Genomic DNA, 22,321 nt, shown 5'->3' with positions numbered 1-22,321 from the left:
TCTACCCAGGTGCCAGGAAAGACCCCAACGCCCTGACCGCTCGCCACCTTCCGACCGCTTGGGGCCACGCAATGTCAGCGCCGGGAATCACCTCGCCCTTGTAGTGCAGGCGCCTCGGAGCGGTAACTTCGTGCGGCCTCGTCCTTCCCGAAGTCCTTGGCTTAGACCACTTCCCATCGAGTCCCCTGTCGTCCCTCCTCTTAGCATCCTATCTCGGGGTTATAAAGCTGGACTCTTCGCATTAAATGTCGCCGAGGCTCCTCTCTAGGATGACCACAGAGGGGCGAGGGTCCAAGCGCTTCCCTATTGTCCCAGCTTAGCCGGTGGGGACAGACTTTAGACTGCCGGTGGCCAGCTTCTGGCTGCGGGGTTCCTCCCAGCCCTAGAAACTTGTTTAAAATTTTTGGGCAGGGCACCCTTCCTGGACGCCAGGAAGCTGGCACGGGCTCAGCGAGGACAGCAAGGCTGAGGCGCACTCGCCGCGCGCGGGGTAGCTCAGGGCGCGCGTGGGTAAGAGTGAGGGTGTGTTCGGGGCTGGCCGGAGGCGGACCCGCCGGGCGGCAGGTGGGTGCGGCCGGCCGGAGCTGGGGCAGCGGCGGCAGCAAGTGGTTGGGCCGTGCGCATTTCCTTCCCTCCCCCTCCGCCTAGGAGCCCGCCCGCGGTGCCCAGTGCGTGGCGCCCTCCGCTCCGCTCCGCGTCTCCTCCCCGCCGCTGGCGGCCGCTCCCTTTCCCGCCCGTCCATGTCTCTGCCGGTGGTGCTCCCGGGCTCCTGCTGCCCAGTGGCTGGGCTTTCGGGTGGACCGCAGGCCGGGGGCCCTGGCGCCGCGGCCGCTGCTGCCCAAGAAACGCCGCTGCCGCCGCTGCGGCCGCGCTGGACCCGGGGCGCGCTGCAGCCCCCGGCGCGGCCTCGCTGCGCTGCCGCCGCCGCCGGGGTACTGACTGCGCCGCCTGCGCTCTCCTCCCGCCGGGCTGCTGCCGCTGCCGCCGCCGCCGCCCCTGGCTCGGCGCTGCTGCCCGCCCGCCCGCTGCTTTCGCTCGGGCTGCTGCAGCTGATCCTGGGCTGTTGCATGGTGGCGCTCAGCTTCGGGGCGCTGTCCCTGAGCAGCTCCCCGCAAGTGAAGAACTCATGCCCATTCTGGGCTGGCTCCTCGGTGAGTACCTCATGCGCACACCCTTCTTACTCCGAGGGGCCCATTCCAAATCCAGGGCCAATGGCTAGTATCCTCCATACCGCTTGCTTTGTCCTCAGGGTTGAAGTTGGGGAGCACAGACCCTGAGGCTACTGGAAGTTTTTTGAAATGTGGAGAGTTAGGAAAAATTTGTTCGGAGACAGTCAACTTCAGGGTGAATTGAGTTACACCTGAACATGTCTTTCTCATAGACTAGAATGTTGTACTCTTCCCAACAAGCTAATATTATAAAACAAAGATATCCAGCCCTTTGAGAGATTGGAAGGATGGAGGTGGAAAGCAGGAAAGTGGTAGGAAAACCACATTTTTTTGGCCATTGGTGCTTATTGCATTGATAGCTCCCTGAGGGCAGGAGTTTTGATCTGTTTTGTCCACAGTGCCTGGCACATAGTGTATGGGTGGGATGGGTGAAGTGACAGGTTGACTGGGGCATGTCATTTGTTTTTATTTCTCATCAAGACACACATAGATATGGAATACATCTGATGTTAAATGGCTCTTCTCTATTTGGGGATGGGTTCAGGAAGTAATGAGAGGGTGTGTGTAACTGCCTGTTTGTACCTGGTCATTAGAGGAGGGCCCTATCCCCAATGGGTTCCTGGAGCCATGCAGACTGCTTTGGAGAATTTGATTGGAACAGAACCTGTCATTATGTATGAGCTTGCCAGAGCTCCAGGCGTGTGAGGCAGCTGGCTGGAGATGTCTGTACTATACCAGGACCCAGTTCTGTCTCCTTGTCCAGTCAGGAAGACAAGAGAAGCCTGGCTACTAAGAAAGGTTGCTACAAGTGAGCAAGCATCTGTGGACACTGAATGGCTGGCTACTCACCCCTATCTCCTAATAATTTCACAACTTCCAAGGCATCCAGCCCCTTGAGGCTTGTTGGAAACTGGTCTTTGTGAAATGATTGTGGAAGATGAGTTAAATAAGTGACCTTTCTATGAACTAAATCTAAAAGTCTGGCAATGCCTAGACTTTTCACTAAGATCTTTAATGACTATTTATCTTGAATTTGTACTTTTGTAGGTCCACACATACCCAGATTCAAGACCAAATTTTAAGAATGTAGAGAGAACTAATTGAACACAGAATAATTGTTTGAATAAGAACATTAAGAACATTCAGTTCCTTGAGCCTAACTTGAAATTTTATGCTTCAACGGGTGCCAATCTACTCTTCTCTTGAAATACTTTGATATTAGATGATCCTATTGAGGGACATCCCGTGCTGTGGTGAGTGAAGTTCACAATTTGTGCATCATAAAGACAAAATCCCACTCTGTGGCCCTGCTCCTGGATTCTGCCATTGTCCTGAATGAGAATTCTGGAAAATCCCAAAAGGATGGAAATTCCAGGAGGATAAGATCCATTATGCTTCCTACTCCACTTCTCAGTTTACTCTCAACCAAAAGGTGGCTCTGCTTCCTTCCGCTAAATACCATACTCCAGAATCTTGTATACTCTTTTTATTTTGTGGGGCGGAGGGGAGTTTGCTGTTTGTATAATCAAAATCAATTGTTTTCTCAAAGATAGCTAGTTTTGAATTATTAAATTTTTTCCTTTGAAAATTAAGATCCCAAATCAATTTGCAATTGTTATTTCAGAGATAAATAAATGCATTTATGTGTCAGTCAAGCCACAACTGTATTTGATAAAGTATAAAACAGAGGTCCTCAATCAGAAGATGAAGGCCAATATCCTGGGCTCACCAGCTGGGCATATACTTGTTATAAGGCCAGAGCACACCAAAGCAGAGAAGGAATAGGGATTTGGAGTTGAGAACTTCTTTTCTACATGTCATTCCTACCCTGGCCCTCCAGGTTATATGTAACCGTAGGTTATTATTATTTTTTTGTGATCTGTTCTTGAGAGGTTGACCCCAGAATTTGTACAGTGACAACAGAATCAGTGAATACTACATCTGTAGAACAACTAAGTATGACTTTAAGAGGGTGGCATTAGGCATCATCATCCTTTGGTATATTAGGGGGGGAAATTTTTAATTTTTCATAAGTTTTGAACTCATGTAGATGAGAGAGATTGTTTTTTAAAAAACCCGTATTATGGGAGATTTTAGATTTACATGAACACTGTGCAAGGAGCCCACAGATACCTTCACCACCCCACTTCAACAGGAGTTTCTTCCCTGGGCTCTGCCACTGGCCTTGTGTGTTCTGATAGACTCTATTCCAAGCAGGGCAAGAATTAGACCCTTCATGCTCCTAGTCCATTTGTCAGATTAAGTTCCTTTATTTTGAAGCAAGTCTCCGGCGTCACATCTTTTCATGTGTAAATATTTCAGTGTAAATATTTCAATATTTTTTAAAAAATATAACCAGAAGAGAGAGCATAGATATGACCAGGAAGTCTTAAGACTGTCCTACTTTTAACATTTCATTATAAAAAATTTAAATCTCATCAAATATAGAAAGAAGAGTATAATGACCATATTGTGTCAGCCCCCTAGTCCCATTTACCCATCACCAGCTTCAGTTACTGTCAACATCTGGTTGCTTTATACCCGACACCACTCCCCCTTTTTAAGACTTGCTGAATTATTTCAAGAAGAATTCCGGATATCATAACTGGGAGCCATTATTTCAGTGTGTATTTCTGCAAGAAGGGGCTTAACAGCACATTGAAACTGATTTAGAGATAGGTAAAGTAAAGTTTTTATGGAAACTGCAAAATTATGATTTGAGGATTGCAGAAATTTAAAAAAAAAGCTTTATTGAAGTATTATTCAATTGATATGCAATTCATTCATTTAAAGGGTAACATTCAGTGGTTTTCAGTAAGTTTAGAGTTATGTAAGCCAACATCACTACAGTCAGTTTTAGATTTTTTCATTACCTCTAAACATTATTAGCTGTTAACCCTCATTTTTCTTCCGTGTGCCAGCGCTCTATCCAGGTACACACTGGTTAACCTACTTGTCCCTCTAGATTTGTCTGTTCTAGACATTTCATATAAACGAGACCGTACATTATGTGGTCTTTTATGATTGACTTCTTCCACTTAGCACATTTTCAAGATTCATATAGGTGTGGCATTCATTAGTATTTCCTTTCTGTTTATTGTGAAATGATATTTAATTATATATTTCATTCCATGTTTGTTTATCCATTGGAATTTCTTTCTTTTCCTTTCCTTATTTTACTTTCCCTCCCCCACCCCCTTCTTCCAAGTGCTGGGGTTGGAACCTAGGGCCTTGAGCATGTTAGGCAAATGCTCCACCACTGACTACGTCCCCAACCCCACTCAGAAGTTCTATTGACAAATGAAACTAGGTAGTTGAGCTGAAGTGCCAACTTAGGTCTAAGATTACTTCAAACCCACATAAGAACACACTGAAAGAATATGCTCATATTTCAAGCTTTGAATGAACATTACATGCTTTATAGCCTGCTTATTGGCTAAACTGGCAAATATTTTGAGTTTAGTAAAAATTTTGGCTATGTGTTTGATACAAAAATCAGGTTCTAGGGACAAACATATTCACTTGGAAATATAGTTTTTTGAACATAGCATAATTCAGAGTTGTTTTTTTCTCACTCTGAGCCTGAAACTTTTAGGCTTCCATCATTTGTCTGAACCCTGAGGGGATATTTTACCTATTTAAAATTACATTTAAGAATTAACAAGTCCCAAGCTAGGTGTGGTGGTTCACACCTGTGATCCCAGTGGCTCGGGAAGCTGAGACAGGATCACGAATTCAAAACCAGCCTTAGCAAATAGCGAGGCACTAAGAAATTCAGTGAGACCCTCCTTGTCTCTAAATAAAATACAAAATAGGGCTGGAATGTGGCTCAGTGGTCAAGTGCCCCTGAGTTCAATCCCTGGTACAAAAAAAAAGAACTAACAACTCCCAAGTTGTGCATGCCTGTAATCCCAGTGACTCGGAAGGCTTAAACAAGAGGATCTCAGGTTTGAGACTAGCCTCAGCAACTTATCGAGGCCCTGTCTCAAAAAAAAAAAAAGGACAAGTCTGTAGAGAATCTTTTCTGTAGAAAAGTATACTTGACATTTATATTTTCAGCAACTTGAAGGGAACATTTTTAATGTACTCTTTATTTTTGAGCACTCTGTGATCATTTATTTTCTTCCTGGTATCCTTGGTTAATGACTCGTTATATTATTATTCCTGAAGTTCATGATGCTAAGAGATTAGCCACCATTCAAAATAACTTGAAGTTGGTGGGTGGTAGTAGAGGACTCCATGTCTACGTTCAGGCCTTGCAGTGCTGGCTCTCAATTTGGGGTGTGTTTAGTTAACATTAATTAGATCCTGCTGGGATTATGGGAGATCCAGCCTATCATACTGACTTAGATTTAATTAAGGGATAGAGAGAGTTCATTGGTTTGTCTCTCCTACTTCAGAAAAACAAAATTTCTTACTTTGGTGAAATGTATGATTCTTTGGATATATTTCAGGCAAGCGGCGGAGAATTGGTTATTGTCTTTCGTTTTTCTCTGTTAGCCACCCTAATATCCTTTATCATCTGCATCCATTTATTTCTCTCTGCTTCAAGTCAATGATCTGAATTCTGAAAATGCCTCTCCTAAGTTCATGGTTCTCTGTCAATATTCCACTTTCTTATAAAGGGACAGACTTGGTGAACCTTAAGATAAACCTATTTTCTTTTTAAAAATTTTTTTTATAGTTGTAATGGACAGAGTGCCTTTATTTTGTTTATTAGTATGTGGTGCTGAGGATCAAACCCAGTGCCTCACGCATGCTAGGCAAGCACTCTGCCTCTGAGCTACGGCCCCAGCCCCAAGGTAAACCTATTTTCAAACAAACAAAAAATTGCAGTGACTAAACATAAAAACCAAGGAAAAAACTAATGTCAACATTCTGAAGCCTCCTCTAGTTAAAGTATTTTCTATCATACTGATCAAATACTGGTTTAGTGTTTTAAATGTAATTTTGTTGATTTTCTTCAGTCTCTTATTTTACATGACAGCAGAGGCACATATATAAATTTTGTGCCTTGTGTATGTCATTGAGCTCCTCAGTATCAGTTGCTCATTTGTATACTTGGGTAGGATGGTTTTGCTTCAGGATTGATCCTGTGAGAGTGTAATTAAAGAACACTGCAGTGTGGGGCTGGGGTTGTGGCTCAGTGGGAGGGCACTTGCCTGGCATGTGTGAGGCATTGGTTTGATCTTCAGCACCACATATGAATAAGTGAATAAAATAAAGGTATTGTGTTCATCTACATCCCCCCCCACCAAAAAAAAAGAGCAGATTGCAGTGTGTGTGGCCACCTAACCCTAGCACCAGGCCTGGGACATGCTAGAATCCTATCAATGTTTTAAAAATATCAATGCAGTTCATAATCAAAGTAAAAGGAATAGGCATGTTTTATGCAGGGCGTATTGGTAACGATCATATGTATAGTAGAAATGGACAGTTGCCCTCTTTATCAATTTTCTTAACAAGTCATATTAGTCAGAAAGGAAAGAACCTCCCCACACCCCTCAACATACTTTTTCTAGTTGCCAACATAAAGGCTATAGGGCAAGATAGATTTTTGAGAGGTTTGATAAATTATTCCGTGCTTATTTACAAGGTAAACATGGCACATTTACAACATGGCTTTTTTTTTTTTTAATCTCTATGTTTAGACACAGCAGCTTTTGACAAATGATCTAGAACATTTTTGCCCTAAAGCATGTTAGTGGATTAACAAAGGAAAATAGGGCAGTGGAATTATAAGCTTTTGATGTTAATGATTTGATTTTTAAGCTGGAAAATTAAAACACATTAACCATACGTGGTGGGTGACAGTGATTCCTGCTTGGAGTATCTCAGTGGCCCTCTTGGCATTAATCAGAAGAGAAAGAAAGGGTTCTGCTTTTTCTATATGCTACAAGTGGGTTGCAAGTGAATTTAAAAAATTTAAGAAGCTTCATTATAATAATATAGAGATAGTGTGGTGTTGGAAAATAGGTTCTTGCTTGTTCATTCAGGGCAAGTTGCATCTCGTGCTGGGTGTGAAGAATGCTGATGGAGTTGCTTCTTGCTGCTGGTACACCCTTTCAGGAAGCACGGAGGGTGAATGTGTGGTTAGATTTACATGGTCATTTTTGAGCAAGCTCAGCTCGTATTTCTGGTCTCCATTCATTCATTCATTCATTCATTCATTCATTCATCCATTGACTTTTGCCATCTCTCACTGAGTGCCTTCTAGGGTACTGTAGCAGTATTTGAGTGAGGACACAAGTCCAAGCCCTCAGGAAACACACAGTTGAACAAGTAGTAGCATTGTGGGGCATTGGGAACCATGAAAACCCATTGCTAAGGGAACTTCTTGACTCCCCTCTGGTGGAGCTCCAGTTACTGCTGCCACCAAGAAGGGAGAGACACTGAGTACTCTGCCTCTTTTTTTTCCTTCCCCAACACTTCCTTATTTGTGACTTCCATCCTTTCTTTAGATGAAACGGGAGCATCTATTCCCTAAGTCTCCACTCTTAAAAGATCTATCCCCAGCACTTGTTATTGCTACTGTTCCAGAAGTTTCTCACCATCCAACTGTTACTTCCTCTGACTACCCTTGCCCCTCCCCCCCTCACCACTCACAGGGACTTGTTGGATTTGAAAAGCAAGAGGGAATGGGTAAATGTGTGTTTGCTGCAGAGGTCAGGACTAAGAAGGCGGCATCTGCAGCTCCTTCCTGGGACTGTAATGCAGTTTCCTAAAGCACCTTCTAAAGAAGGGTGGCTTGCACAGATCCTGCTGGGATTCAGCCATTCAGGTAGAAATGATATCTTTCAATAGTTAATCTTCCAATCCATGAACTTGATACATGCCTTATTTGGGGCTTCATCTAATATTGCTCTACAAGGTTTATATTTCTCCTCCCCAAGGTCTTAAGTATCTTTGTCAAATCTATTTTGAGATTATTGCTATTTCTTATCTATCATTTACATTTTGAAAATTTTTTAAATATTTATTTTTTAGTTGTACACAATACTTTTATTTTGTTTATTTATTTTTATGTGGTGTTGAGGATAGAACCCAGGGCCTCGTGCATGCTAGGTGAGCGCTCTACCGCTGAGCCACGACCCCAGCCTGTGAACATATTTTTAAAGTACATTTTCTATGGTTTGTTGCTAGTGTATGTTAACAAAATACCACCCCAAAGGAAGAAATAAAGATGGCATAGGCTTTTTGTTTTTTTGATTTTGATCTTAGAACACTTCATTCAAAATGACACTTGTATGAATAACATAAAGAACCAATCAAATATAAATTAATAGACGAATAAAAGGAAGTCTAGCAAAGGAAGGAGAATGGAAGTGGGGTGGGAGGACAGAAGGGTAAAGGGAGGAGGGGAGGATAATGAACTGAAATCCATTTCCACGTGTGTTTGAATTTGTTGGGACGAGCCTAATTACTATGTATAATTATAAAGCTCTAATAAAAATAAAAATAAAATAGGCCTTTTGGGCTGGGGATGCAGTTCAGTGGTAAAGCACTTGACTAGCATGCATATCATGGGATATTTGTTATGATTTATTAAAATAAAAAAATATAAATAACAACTAACAACTCCATTCTTGAGACTTTATCCAACAGAAATGAAAGGACTCATATTTAAAGATACATATTCTTTAATATTTACTAAGCATCGTTTGGTAGGACCAAAAACTGGAAATGAGAGTGAATGTCCACAAATATGGAAATGATAGAATATGTTAGGTCCAGCCACACAGTGGATATTGTATATCCATTAAACTGAAATGAATCATAGCTATTCCTGTGGAATGAAGAGATTTACATGGAGTTGAGAGAGAAAAAAGAGCAGGAAAAGTGTATCTTTTATAGCCCATTTTTATAAAAATCACATACCTGTACATATGTATACAAATACATATACCTGTGTGTATAGTGATAGGAATTGAGATAGAAATCTATCATGCATGAAACATGTAAACAGACTAGATTAGCATGAAGGAGTGGGATGAGGTGGCTGGGAAGGGGTGGAAAGTGTAGTTTAGTCATGTCACTGTTGTATGGACTTTTGTGGTCTGAGCTGGACATGTTACTTTAATAATATGGTTTTAATGGAAAATATAATGTTTAAAGGGCTAGGGTTATGGCTCAGTGGTAGGGTGCTTGCCTAGGATGGGTGAGGACCTGGGTTCGGTCCTCAGCACCACATAAGAACATATAAACAACAACAAACAAAATAAAATAAAGGCTAAATTCTTAAAAAAAACCATAATGTTTGAAAGCTGAACCACAGGGTCTGTAATAGGGGAGACCAGTGACATGAATAGCAAACACTGATGGATAGATAATTCACTGCACAGTTATATTTTACTGTAGTGGGCTGGCCAGTTTTCAGTTATATTTTCACAAAAACAGCCCACGTTTCCTCAGCCAAGTCCCCCAGGCAGGCGTGAAGCACATGCACACGTGGACACACACACACAGACACATGCATACTGGATGTCAGGGTTTCTGAGGAACTGCTGTGGTCACAGGGGGGTCAAATTTCTAAGTCAGAAGAGACCGAGAGGTGGTTTCCCTCACTTAAGGAATTTCTCAGGAAACCGGAGTGAGGGGCAGAGAAGGGCCATGACTTGGTCAAAGTCATAGCATTAACTCTTTGGAAGCTGAGTGGGAGCTTGGAGCCATGGGTCTCCTGGATTGCAGTTCTGATTTGTAAAGTAGATGTTACCCCCGCATTCGGGTGAGTCACAAGCCATCGGCATCTCTAGGCTTACATGGCCGAGGGAAGGCAATATCCTGTTGGATTTAAGGGGATTGGAAGGATATAGTGCTTGCTGGGCAGGCAGATATTGAAATATGGATGGAATACAGAGAAATTGCTGCCTGCCTACCTACCCGTATGTGGGTTTTGGTCTTTGTTGTCAGTGGGCAGACTGGTCTTCTGCTGGTTTGGTGATGCAGATTGGTTCACTCTGAGCTTGTGAAAATGGGGCAGTTTCAAACGGGCCTGTATGCTCTCAGTTTGCAGTGACATTGTAAAATCCTTATTGATTTGTAGTTAATAAAGAGTAATTGTAACTGGTGCATTTGAGGGATTTTGGCAAGTAAAACGTACACATGATGGAAAGCCCCTGTAACTGCAAATGCAGATTATTTCACAAAGGTAAGTGTGCTCAAGTGGCATCAGAGTGTCCCTGGTCTGAATAACTAACTACCTTGTTTATTCTTTCCCCGTGGATTAGTGAACTGTGTTATCCAGAAGGCCAACCTGGGTTTCCAGTTTATGTTTTGGCAACATGCTTGTTCCGTATGGATAATCTTAGCTTGTTTATTAGAATATCATTTTGCAACATGAAATCTTTCTCACTGAATGCATTTCTTCTTGTTTGTGGAATAAATGCTGAGGAACATCATTAGTTGTCAATCATGTGACATGTACTGTGCTTGGAGGTAGGGATTCAGAGGTAAGACTGGAGTTCATAGGAGATGATACACAGAGATGCACCCTAAAATTATTACAGCAGAGAGTTTTTTGAAGAAGAAAAGTCTAGTGCAGAGGGGGTGGTGAGAGCAGTGAAGGCTTGTCAGAGGAGGTGACTTAATTGGGATTTTGTAGGATGGGTAAGAGTTTTCAGGCAGCTAAGAGGGTTGTTTGGAGGAGAGGGCACTGCAGCAAGAGAAAGAAACACATTACCCAGGAATATCTAGAGCGTGGCTGGTGCAAGGGAGGGCAGGTGTGTGGTGGAGATGAAGGTATATGGAAACCAGACTTGAGGCTTCTACCATTGTGAAGAGTTGGCCTGTCCCTAATGAAGGGAGGTGGCCAGATATGTACCTTATTAGGCTGACTCTGGGCACTACTGGAAGTGGGGAGCTTGATTGGAAATACTGATTGATTCCTTCAGTGACCAAAAGGAGATAATTTTTATCTGTGTGTTCTTAATTGACATTAAGGAAAAACACACACAGTCAATAAAAATGCTTTGTGGGCTTGGAAGTGAAAGGTAGTTTGGAGTGGTTGACCAGGATTCACAAAATCAGTGGGAGCATTAAATGTTTGATTTAGAATGCTTTGAAATTTCAGTACTTAAAAACGAAAACAAAAACGTATTACTTTTGAGATTGGGGATGATTCCATTGGCATTGGTCCATTTTGTAGGCTGATGAGGCTGTTTATCCTTGCAGGTGATACTCTCTGGAATCATCGGATTAACAACTTGGAAAAGGCCTATGATACTCCTGGTATGTGCAGATATTATAACTCATTATCCTTTATAAAGTGTGCTGGCATGAAGTCTGTTTATTGCTGCTTCAGCTTCCTTCTTTATTAGGAAAAGTAAGTTAACAATGCACAATATTAGAAGTCAGATATTCTTAGAAAAATAAAGATGATACTCTTGCTGGTTTCCTGACTCACGTTAAGCTTCTCACACACCCAGTGCTGTGCGTGTGTTCCTAGTTCCAGGATTAAAGCTCCTTCTAAACACATAATTATTTAAAAGACCTGTTTACTGTGGACAGTTTTAAACAGACACACAAGGGAAGGAACAATGTCATGAACTCTCTGTAGCCATTGCCCAGCTTCAGAAATTATTTTCTTGTGGCCAGTCTTGCTGAGCTACACTCTCAACCATTCCCCCACCTGACACATTCTTTTTTTCTCCTTTGTTCTTTTGAAGAAAATCTCATCCCTTAATCATGAATACATGACTTTTTGTTGTTGGAATGTCCTTGTTGGACAGCCTCAGAATTTTGTGGCTTAGATTTGCTGTACTGTCTCTCTAGCACATAAATATTATATTTTCTTGGTAATAGAGACATATACTGTGACCATCCTTTTGTTGTTACTGAACTAAAATTGGTATTACAAAATGAACTATTTTAAAGGGGCATTTAGGACATTTTCAATATTCATGCCTTGCTTTTATTTGCTCTACCACTTTGATTCAGAGAATACTGTAAAAAATAGACACAATGGCCACTGGAATTTATCTAACTTTCAAGATAAAATAAAGGTAAATAAAATGAAATATTCAAAATAAAATATTCAGTTTGAATGAAGACTACTTAAAAATCATTTTTCTGTGTAACATCTTTTCTTTTTATCTTTCTCTTATTCATCTCAAAATGGGGTTAAATTATTTCCTAAATGTTATTTTCAATTGTGTATATATATTTAATAGTTCACCTTAAATAGACCACGTATTGCTAGGCAATAAGTAATAAACAAAACCACTTAAATTCTTAAATGCAACAGAAGCACCTTGAAGAATCTGTACATGTCCCGACTCATGGATCTCAATTCTGTGATGATGGTCTTGAAATACAAAGTTATGTGTTTTCAGCTCCACAAAGTGACCCAGGCAACATTACAGCTCCATCAATTATTGCCTTTAGTGAAAGTCAAATACATTAGTATTTGAAAGAAATGAATTGCCAGTGTAGCATTTTAGTATGTTGGGTAGCAGCACAGAAGAAATCAGAGCTTTGGGTGAACTTCACAAATCAGAACTTTTGGGTGAACCTCTGTGTGAGCGACCCAGGTGTGTTTCGCCACAAGTGTCCACAACTGTAGTCTCCACAGAAAAAAATTTGGAGGGTGTTCAGTGTTTTTATTAATATTTGCCTATAGATTCACCTTTGCACTCTTGGGTCAATATTAAGATGCTTAAGTACTTAAATTGAGTTAAAATAAGAAAATCTCTCCTGATATCTGTGCTTCGAAAATTCCAACTGATAAAGAGTCAAACATGAGCCCATGAACATGAGCTCTGGATAGATGTTAAGAAAGTCCACATTTAAAGACATTTATTTCTTTATATTGTTTTCTTTTGGAAAGGTGCCTTATATATTTATGATGTGAACTTAAGCAAAATAATTCTAATAAAAATGTATCCTTCTTAACTTCCTTTGTTTATTTCTCATCTATGTTGAAAAGAATGTGTGCTTTTACAGGGTGTGGAGGTACACACCTGTAATCCCAGAGGCTCAGGAGGCTGAGGCAGGGGGATGGAAAGTTCAACACCAGCCTCAGCAATTTAGCGAGTCCCTTAGCATTTTAGCAAGACTCCATCTCTAAATAAAATATAAAAAAGGATGGGGATGTGACTCAGTGGTTAAGCACCCCTGGATTCAATTCCTGATTTAAAAAAAAAAAGTCCGTTTTATCACAAAGTTGTAGTCAGTGTGTAATACTATATTGTGCTTTTAATATTAAATTAATTAGGCTAATATCAGTTAATACTATGTTTCCATGTATGAAGAATCTACATGCTTATCATTTAAAATTGCTAAACAATTTTCTATTATATTTCTGTATCATCAGTTACTATTGTATTGTTGGACATTTGAGCTTTATATTTTTGTTGTGATGAATTATTTATTTATTTATTGGTACTGGGGATTGAAACCCAGGAGTGCTTTGCCACTGAGTCACATCCCCAGCCCTTTTTATTTTTTATTTTGAGACAGGGTCTAGGTGGTTTAGGGCCTCACTTAGTCACTGAGGCTGACCTTGAACTTGTCCTGAGTAGCTGGGATTACAGGTGTGCACCACGGTGCTCAACTGAATCACATATTTATTAGAAGATGACATAGAGATGGTTAAAATGTTAATCAGTGTCACTTTATGAAGAAGAGAAATTAATTTTTAGGAGTTGTAGTAGGAAAAACTTTCTTGAGTTTAACAATAGATCATTTGAGCTTTAGTTGACAGCATACACAAAAAATTCTCAGTTCACATGAGTAGTATACCATTATAATCTGTGCAAAATGCTTTTGTTTTGTCAAAATATGAAAAAAAATTGTGATAAAATAAAAGAAACTGAATGTGCCTGTCAGATGCTCCTAGTTCATCCCTCTGAGAGGTAAGTGACTCTTGTGTGAATCCCTAGCCTTTCCTAAGCCTAGTTTTCTTGTTTGCAGAGGGGACAATTTAGTGGTACTAAGGGTGGCTCTACCATACCCTTCCCTTGCTAGATGTTTACTCCTTCCTTCCTTTCTTTACTTCTTTGTTGCCCAGCTTCCTCTCCCTCAGCTTCCTGAATTTAGGGAATGTGCCAGTGGCTGAGTTTTGGTGGGAGGCCATGTGTTCTGTAGACCTGGGCTTGGCCAGTGAGGGCTCTAGCCACCATCTCCTTCATTTCCCATGCCTCATGCAGCTTGCTAAGGATGCTTTCTGCTTTGGGACCTTCTTCCCCTGGCTGGATGCTTGGCTGGCTCCTTTTCTTATGGCTTTCAGCTTAGTACTCATTACCTAAGAGAGGCCTTCATTGATCCCCCTGGTGATTCCTCATCCCAGGAACTGAATTTTTTATTATCTCAGCTCTGGACCTATTGGCTCCTCAGTGTGACTAGCTTCTGTACTTAACAGTTTATTATGTGTTGTTTGTCTCCCCTGACCGTGATCTATGAGGACAGGGATCTTTTTCACCTTCTATCTCTAGAGCCAATATGCTCAATACACACTCATTGTTGTCAGTGGAGTTAATTTGGCAGCCAATAAGATATTTAGGTCCTGGTGAGTTCTCTTTTACTTTTGTCTTAAAAATTTCTCACTGGCTTTTATTCTTTAAAACTTTGTATTTGCCGCTGGGTACAGTGTAATCCCAGCAGCTTGGGAGTCTGAGACAGGAGAATCATGAGTTCAAAGCCACCTCAGCAATGGCGAGGCGCTAAGCAGCTCAGTGCGACCCTGTCTCCAAATAAAATATAAAACTGGGCTGGGGATTTGGCTCAGTGGTCCCTGGTACCTCCCCACTCACCAAAAAACAAATAAATAAATAAAAATAAAAAAACTTTGTATTTGTTCCTTTTAACTTCAGGATTGTTGGAATGTTTTTTGGGGGGTGCGGTTGGGAGGGGCAAAGTTGGATCACACCAAGGCTCTTTGAGAGGTACACTGTCCTCATTTTGAGCCCTCAGAAACATGAGCATTCCCCTTTGAGAAGTACTCTCTCATGGGCTCCCTCTGTGATTGATGCAGCGAATACATCAGGATTTTTGCTGGTTTGAACAAAGCAGTTTGACCTAGTTCCTTTGGACTCAACCTTTCATGGAAACTCAGAACTGGATACTTCATTCATTGAGTTCTCTTCGTTGTTTGGATAAATACTTATATTTTAGAACAAAAACAATAGTATTGGAATAGAGTTTGTAAATATTTGTAACTATGAATAGGATTAAGCTAGGAGTGTATGCATTTGTGCATAGCTGTGAGTCTAGTATTCTAGGTTGTGTATTTTCCATAAAGATTTACCATTTTCCACTTTTAAAAAATGTTCTTATTTCTTCTAGGCATTATTCCTTTTTCATTCCAATGAAATGTTTTATAAGTATTTAGAAATCATAGACTCAGATCTGGAAATGACCTCAAAGATTGTCTTGTCTACGCACCTCAGTGAAAAATTGAAATTGTCTTAATGAGATGTTTTTCTTTGGTGGTACATTTAGTAAAAATTGCCACTGTGAAAGTCTGGCCAGATCTCTGCCTATAATTTTGGTTGCTTATGAAGTGGTAATTTGAGGTATTGTTGTTTTTCTTATCAGTTTGGAGCAGATGGGGTAAATAAAACCTTAAAAATGGTAAAGGGACAGCTCTGTTCTTTAGCATCAAAAATGAAAGTTCTTCCCTAGTTGATTTCCCTGGGTAATATGTGGTTTTTTTTTGAACTGTGGGTCTCACTGACTTGTACCCCAGACCAAGGATAGAAGAGGGTAATTGCATTGGCTGTTTTTAAAAGTATCTTTTGGTGTCTCTCCTAACTTCAAGATCATAACATTTAGGATAAAACCTCATTATCTCAAGAGATTAAAAAATGGCTTAGGGTATTTATTTTTCTTCTTTATTTAGTCCAGGTAAGCTATGCTGACAATGTAGCTTTCCCAAAAGTCACTTGGGGACCCAGATGTTTTTCCTCTTGTTGTGTCTTAGAGGGAGAGTCATGGGATACCTAGGCACTTTGTCCAAAGAGATAGAGCAATTGCCCTTACCAGTTAGCCAGAAATAGTTATAGTTTGGCTATGCTGCAAAATAGATGGTGGTCTTTTCTTTCCAAAGATACAAAGAACTGTAGAGGTCATAAATTTCATGTGCAATTGAGGAATCCATGTATTTATAAAATGTGCTCAGAAATTCTTTGGCCTTATGCATTCTAGTTCTTTCAAGGACGTTTCATGGCTGTCAATAATTTGGAATGATCCCTTATTTCAATAGTTCATGAAATCTGATTTTTAATGCTTGTATATTACCACTAATTATCAAGTGACCTTAGGAAATCTCTTGATTTCTGTGTCTATAAAATGAGTGGCTTAGAGCACAATAGTTTGTCCTTCCAACTTTCATATTATAGATTTCCAGTATCCTCTTTAGTAACCTTCATGGAATTTTAGTTTCAGCTGGGCATTTCAACAGGCCATTGTAAGTTCTCTGTGTGTGATCTCAAGAGTGAGTTGTTTCATTCTGTTTTTTTAAGGCATAAAGATAGATGGCTGTTTTTTTTTTTTCCTTTAGAATGGTTAACAGTACATTGTTGCATGTGTATAATGCCCAGGTTCTTTCATAAACTCCTTCTCATGGGATTTGTATGGTAGGTATTATTCCTGTTTTATAGATAAGGGATCAGTAGCTCAGGAATTAACTGGCTGGTCCAGTTCACAATCAGATGAACTATTATTAGAAAGCACTCTGGGGTTTTGGTCTTATTCCAGTGCTTCCCCAGAGCATTGTACCATTTTACCACCTCCTTTCATTAGCAAACTGGTAGACCTTGCTCGGTCTGACAATGGCTTATTTTGAGTGGGACATGTAAGTGAAATAAATTATTTTCATATTTATGACTGTCTAGTTCTTTTTCACGATCCAAACTGGCCAAAGTTTTGGAAACTTTATCCTTCATTCAAAAGAGCCAGAGGCACAAATAACTTAAGACGGTACAAGTGGTCCAGTTTTGTGTCTCCGTCCTGGCATCTTCAAAGGGCGAGTGGCCAAGAAAATGAACTAATTCCTTAATGTGTTCAATGAGAATACACCCAACCCTCAGGGATGTAGTGGGGAACAAAAGACAGCTTTCAATGCATGTTGAAACTATAAAATGTAAAATGGGGTCTAACACCAGGCAAGCACATTATGAATTACTTTTATCATTCATTGAGAAAACCCCCAAGAGGAGATCCAGTCTCTTGCTCTGTTGTGTCACTGAGTAACCAGTGGCAGCAGAATGTGCATTTAGGCATTGTGAAGGCACCCTGGGCTGCCTAGTGTAACCTAGTCTCTTGACAACAGAGCTTTCATTTCTCTCCTCTGATTACTTCTGAAACTTGCATTGGGTAAGAATCTGGGTTTCTCAGAAATGGAAAGCACTCTTGGGTGGTCCATCTCCTGGCATAATCCAGACCCATGCAGGACCTTATTATGCAAAGTTGCCTAAGCCAACAAGGGTATGTTTTAATGAGCAGGTTGAGTTTGGTAGTAACAGTAATTGCTAAAACTTAGAAATAACCTTCTGCCAAGTTACTTGTTATAGTGAAAGCCAGCCCCAGAGCAGATTCTTTTATACATACAAATTCTTATTAGCCACCAGACCCCTCCACCCTCAAATTGTTCATTCCCTTCTTTCTGAGGCTGAAAGGATAGAAAGCTAAGATTTGAATCATGCCCATGGAACAGTGTGTGGACAATGTTTTTGCATCTACTTGTCTTAAATCTCTATGATTGATTTCCCAAAAGCCTGTCACTCAAGCAAAACTAAAGCTTCTTAGACCGACTTCAGTAAGGAAAAAAATCTCTTTGTCAGTGGTTCCCAGAAATCAGGAGTCAAAGAGAGGATGTTTATAGGGGTTTAGGACGCTGGCTGGGTGATTTTAAGGTGAGCCTGGCAATATAGGCACCTGGTTGAGATCAGCAGAGGAGACTGGGAATTTGGCAAGAGAATGGTCTAGAAGTAGAGCCTGATGCATGAAGTTGATATATGGTTTTACTCTTGAGGAGCCAGTATTTCCTGGAGCAAGTAGCTAAATTGGTTTTTGCTTGTTCTCAGTATATTTAAAGATAACACCATGAAAGTGTGGCCTGTCCCAGAATCAAATCAAGTAACTCATTGTGTTAGTTAGGCTTGCAATGCTGTGACCAGAATGCCCCCCACCCCCCGCAAAACAAACAAAAAAAACAAAAAAACAATAAACAAAACAACAACAACAAAAAAACTTAGAGGAGGCAAAGTTTAGTTTGGCTCATGGTTCCAGAGATTTAGTTCATGGTCAGCTGAGTCCATTGTTCTGGGCCCAAGGTTCTGGGATCACGGTGGAAGGATGTGGTGGAGAAGGGCTTCTGCTGCTCCATCCATGGCAGTCTGGGAGCAGAGGGAGGGAAGGGGGAAGGGCTGCAGGGAAGATGCACCCTTCTAAGGGTACACCCTCAGTAACCTCCCTCCTCCAGTCACACCAAGAATTCCAAAAAGAGTTGCCTGGTAGAGATCCTTAGTGAGAGAAAAGAATGATTTCTAAATGGACAACCTGAATTAGTAGGTATTCAGCCCACTGCTGGAGGGAAAGACCCTGATTTGTCCTGGGTCCCCTAGTGATCTGTGTAACTTGGGGTATAATTCACCTCTGCAGTAATGTATGCAAACATATATGTGTTATATACATGACATAAAAATCTTTTATCTACCTATATTTCAAACACACCACTATGACATTTTATAAATTAGTAAATGCTTTTTATTTTATCTTATTTATTTTGGATATTACAGATTGAACCCAAGGGTACTTTACCACTGAGCTACATACCCAGCCTTTTTTATTTTTTCATTTTCAGACAGGGTCTTGTTGAGTTGCTTAGTGCCTTGCTTTTGCTGAGGCTGGGTTTAAACTTTCAATCCTCCTTGCCTCAGCCTGCTGAACCACTGGGATTACAGGTGTACACCACCCTGCCCAGCCGTAAATGTCTTTTAAAAGTGAAAAAAAATTTTTTTAAACAAAGGAAGGGCTCATTAACCTTCTTACTCTATTAAAATTAAAAATTAGACCTCTGAAATATTTCTTTTAGCACTGAAAGTTTATACACTCCCTGGAGTTAACCATTTTATACTCTTTCTGGTTTTAGTAGCTACCTTCCCTCCTCTCCCACTGCCTAAAAAAAATCTTTATTTTCCCTATTCACGAGTTTATAATTTTAAATGCTATTATAAGCTTGTATTTCTTAGTTTTTCAATTTTGGATAGCATCTTTTGACTCTGTCTTTTAGAAGATGAAGAAATCAGCACTTTCCTCTACTTCTTTTCTCATTCCACCTCCTAATTTTTGATAGTAACACCACTACCTTTATACTTGTCAGTGCTTTCACATTTGTATTTTGCTCTTAAACTATACTGTACCGTTCATACTTGCCTATGTATAGTTCTCAAATAACAAAAACAAGTAATGGCACTTATAGAATGTTTGTTATATGAATGTTATTGTATTAGGATGTTAGCACTGGATTCTTTATTTCAGGTTCACCCGAGGCCTTGAGCCGAGCTGCAGTGGCTCCCGGGTTCCAGCGTGTGTGTTAGACTATTGAGCACTGGAGAACCTGACACCCGTGGTGTTGACTGGCTTGGTGTCAGGCACATGCTTAGGGGATGGAGAAGGCTGGTGTAGTGTCCTGTGGCCTCAGAGGTAAAGACTGCAGTTGGAAAGTAACTGGACACTGACAGACCAAGCCCAGGGTGCATGCTTCCAACTGATCCAAGGACCCTGTAAGAGAGAACAGGATGGGGTGAGCTTGCATCCTGCCCAGGAGTGAGGCGACCTCAGCAGGAGAAGGCTGGGCCAGACATCCAAGTCAAGCAGTAACTGTCTCTGAGGAGCCAGTGGGAAAACCATTGAGGACAGTCCCCTGTACACTCTTGTCAGGATCAGACCTTAATGGTCAGGTGACTAGTAGTCATACATTCACAGTCGCAGCCCTGGCCTCCCCATTACTCTCTCCCATCCAAATGTCAGAACTGTCTTTAGCAGGGCTGCAGGATAAGTAGACACAAAAATAGGGAAGTAGAGAAGGATTGAGTCCCTCCGTGCCTTTCCCTCTGCAGGTTGCTGCCTGCCTGATGCCAGGATGGGAAGAGAAAGTTCAAATGAAGTTCCAGATTTTGATGGGGGCACAGATCTGGACATTTTCATTACTGACTTTTCATGGTGACTTCAAGTGATTGGAGGACCGTTTTGTCTCTTATATTGACCAGAGGAATCAAGGCCCTGGCCTCAAATTTTATCATAAAGGATCGGGAATAAATAGAGCTACAAAGCAGCTTTGAACTACCCTTGGGGAAAAGAGCAAGGTGGTTTTCTGCTGCCCCCGTGACTCCCACTGGTTTAAGGGACTAGTTATTTACTGCCACACCAGGAAGAATGATTAATTCTAAAGAAAGGAAAATGTAATCCTACGTCAAAGGAGGGCTATTTTAAGCTGCCAAGCCACACGCCTTGTTCTTTCTCATTCTCTGTGATTTGCTTGGCCATCATCACATTTTCGTTTGCTTCATTTTTGAACCATATATTCGTCGGCTTTCTGACACTGTGACAAAAGACCTGAAAAACTAAACAGAGTGGAGGGAAGACTTATTTTGGCTCACAGTTTCAGAGGTTTCAGTCTATTGGTCCTAACTATGGTTCCATTGTTCATGGGCCTGTGTTGAGACTGAGCATCATGGCTGGAAGCACGTGGTGGAGGAAGGCTGCTTATTTCATGGTGTCCAGGAATTAGAGAAAAAGTCCAGGGACAGAAGACACCCCTTGAAGGTACGCACACACCTTCTCCCCCTGTGACCTGCCTCTTGTAACCAGGCCCTACCTCCTAGTTTCCAATACCTCCCAATGGCACTGACAGATGGGGAGATGCTGAGTTTTGAACATATGAGTATTTGAGGACATTCCAGATCCAAACTATGACAGCTCATAACTTTGATGTATAGTTCCATATTTTTCATGGAGGTTTTCAATGATCCTTTTCTTTTCTTTTCTTTCTGTGGAAAAAGGTCATTTAGCTGCCTTTTAAAAAAGCTTAACTGGGCTGGGGATGTGGCTCAAGCGGTAGCGCGCTCGCCTGGCATGCGTGCGGCCCGGGTTCGATCCTCAGCACCACATACCAACAAAGATGTTGTGTCCGCCAAGAACTAAAAAAAATAAATATTAAAAATTCTCTCTCTCTCTCTCTCCTCTCTCACTCTCTCTTTAAAAAAAAATAAAAAAGCTTAACTAAGCTATAGTTGACATAGCGTAAAATTCACCCATTTGAAACACACAACTCAATGATGTTTAGTATATTCATAGGTAAGAGCAAATGTCACCATCAATTAAGGATCATTTCATCACTCTCCCCAAAGCCCTGTCCCCATTAGTAGTCACCTCCCACTTCCACAAAATATGCCCTGGGAAGACACTAATGTACTTTCTGCCTTTATATAGATTTGACTATTCTGGATATTTCAGATAAATGAGATTATTTGATATGTGATCCTTGTGACTGGCTTCCTTCACTTAGCATGTTTTTTAGCATAGTCTTTGAAAGGCTCATCCATGTTGTAGCATAATATCTGTACTTGTTCTTTTTATTGCTGAATAATATTCCACTGAAGGAAATACCATATTTTCTTTATCTATTCATCAGTTGACAGCATCTCTGCTTTTAGATATTATGAAAAATGCTGCTATGAACATTAGTGTATCAGTTTTCTTGGTGGACATGTTTTCATTTTTCTTGGGTATGTGCCTACAAGTGGAATTGCTGAGTCATGTAGTAACTGCATGTGTAACATTTGAGAAACTGATAAATTGTTTACAAAGTGATCACATCATTTTACTTTCTCACCCGCAGTGTATGGAAGTTCTCATTTGACCAGTTTTTGCAAACATTTACCATCTGTGGTTTTGATTATAGCCATTCTTTTGGGTATAAAGTCATATCTCATGGTTTTGATTCCATATAGAGCATCTTTTCGTGTGTTTAATTGGCTTTGGAGAAATGTCTGTTCGGATTCCTTGCCTGTTTTAAAATTGAAGTATCTTTTATTACAAGTCCCTCATCAGATTTGCAAATAAATTTTCCCATTCTGTGGGTTGTCTTTTCACTTTCTTGATGGTAACCTTTCCAGTACAAAGGGCAACTATTGGGGATGGAATTAGAACAA

The 22,321-nt window shown here is 40.9% G+C and overlaps 1 protein-coding gene across 2 annotated transcripts in view; it reads left to right on the top strand.

Moving 5' to 3' along the window:
- Positions 1-629: 629 nt before the first annotated feature.
- Entrep1 (endosomal transmembrane epsin interactor 1) overlaps positions 630-22,321 on the top strand; it is a 60,947-nt gene continuing 39,255 nt past the window's right edge. Inside the window, exons 1-2 of one of the 2 annotated variants that reach the window (XM_040285683.2) lie at positions 630-1,151; positions 11,340-11,396. In XM_040285683.2, the coding sequence (XP_040141617.2) occupies positions 741-1,151; positions 11,340-11,396 (468 nt within the window). In that variant the 5' untranslated portion in view covers positions 630-740. The remainder of the gene's footprint in view (positions 1,152-11,339; positions 11,397-22,321) is intronic. The other variant, XM_021725619.2, reaches the window with a different exon arrangement.

Source organism: Ictidomys tridecemlineatus, chromosome 4 (assembly GCF_052094955.1).
Source record: "Ictidomys tridecemlineatus isolate mIctTri1 chromosome 4, mIctTri1.hap1, whole genome shotgun sequence".
NCBI lineage: Eukaryota > Metazoa > Chordata > Mammalia > Rodentia > Sciuridae > Ictidomys > Ictidomys tridecemlineatus.
This window is presented reverse-complemented; position numbering and strand designations above follow the sequence as displayed.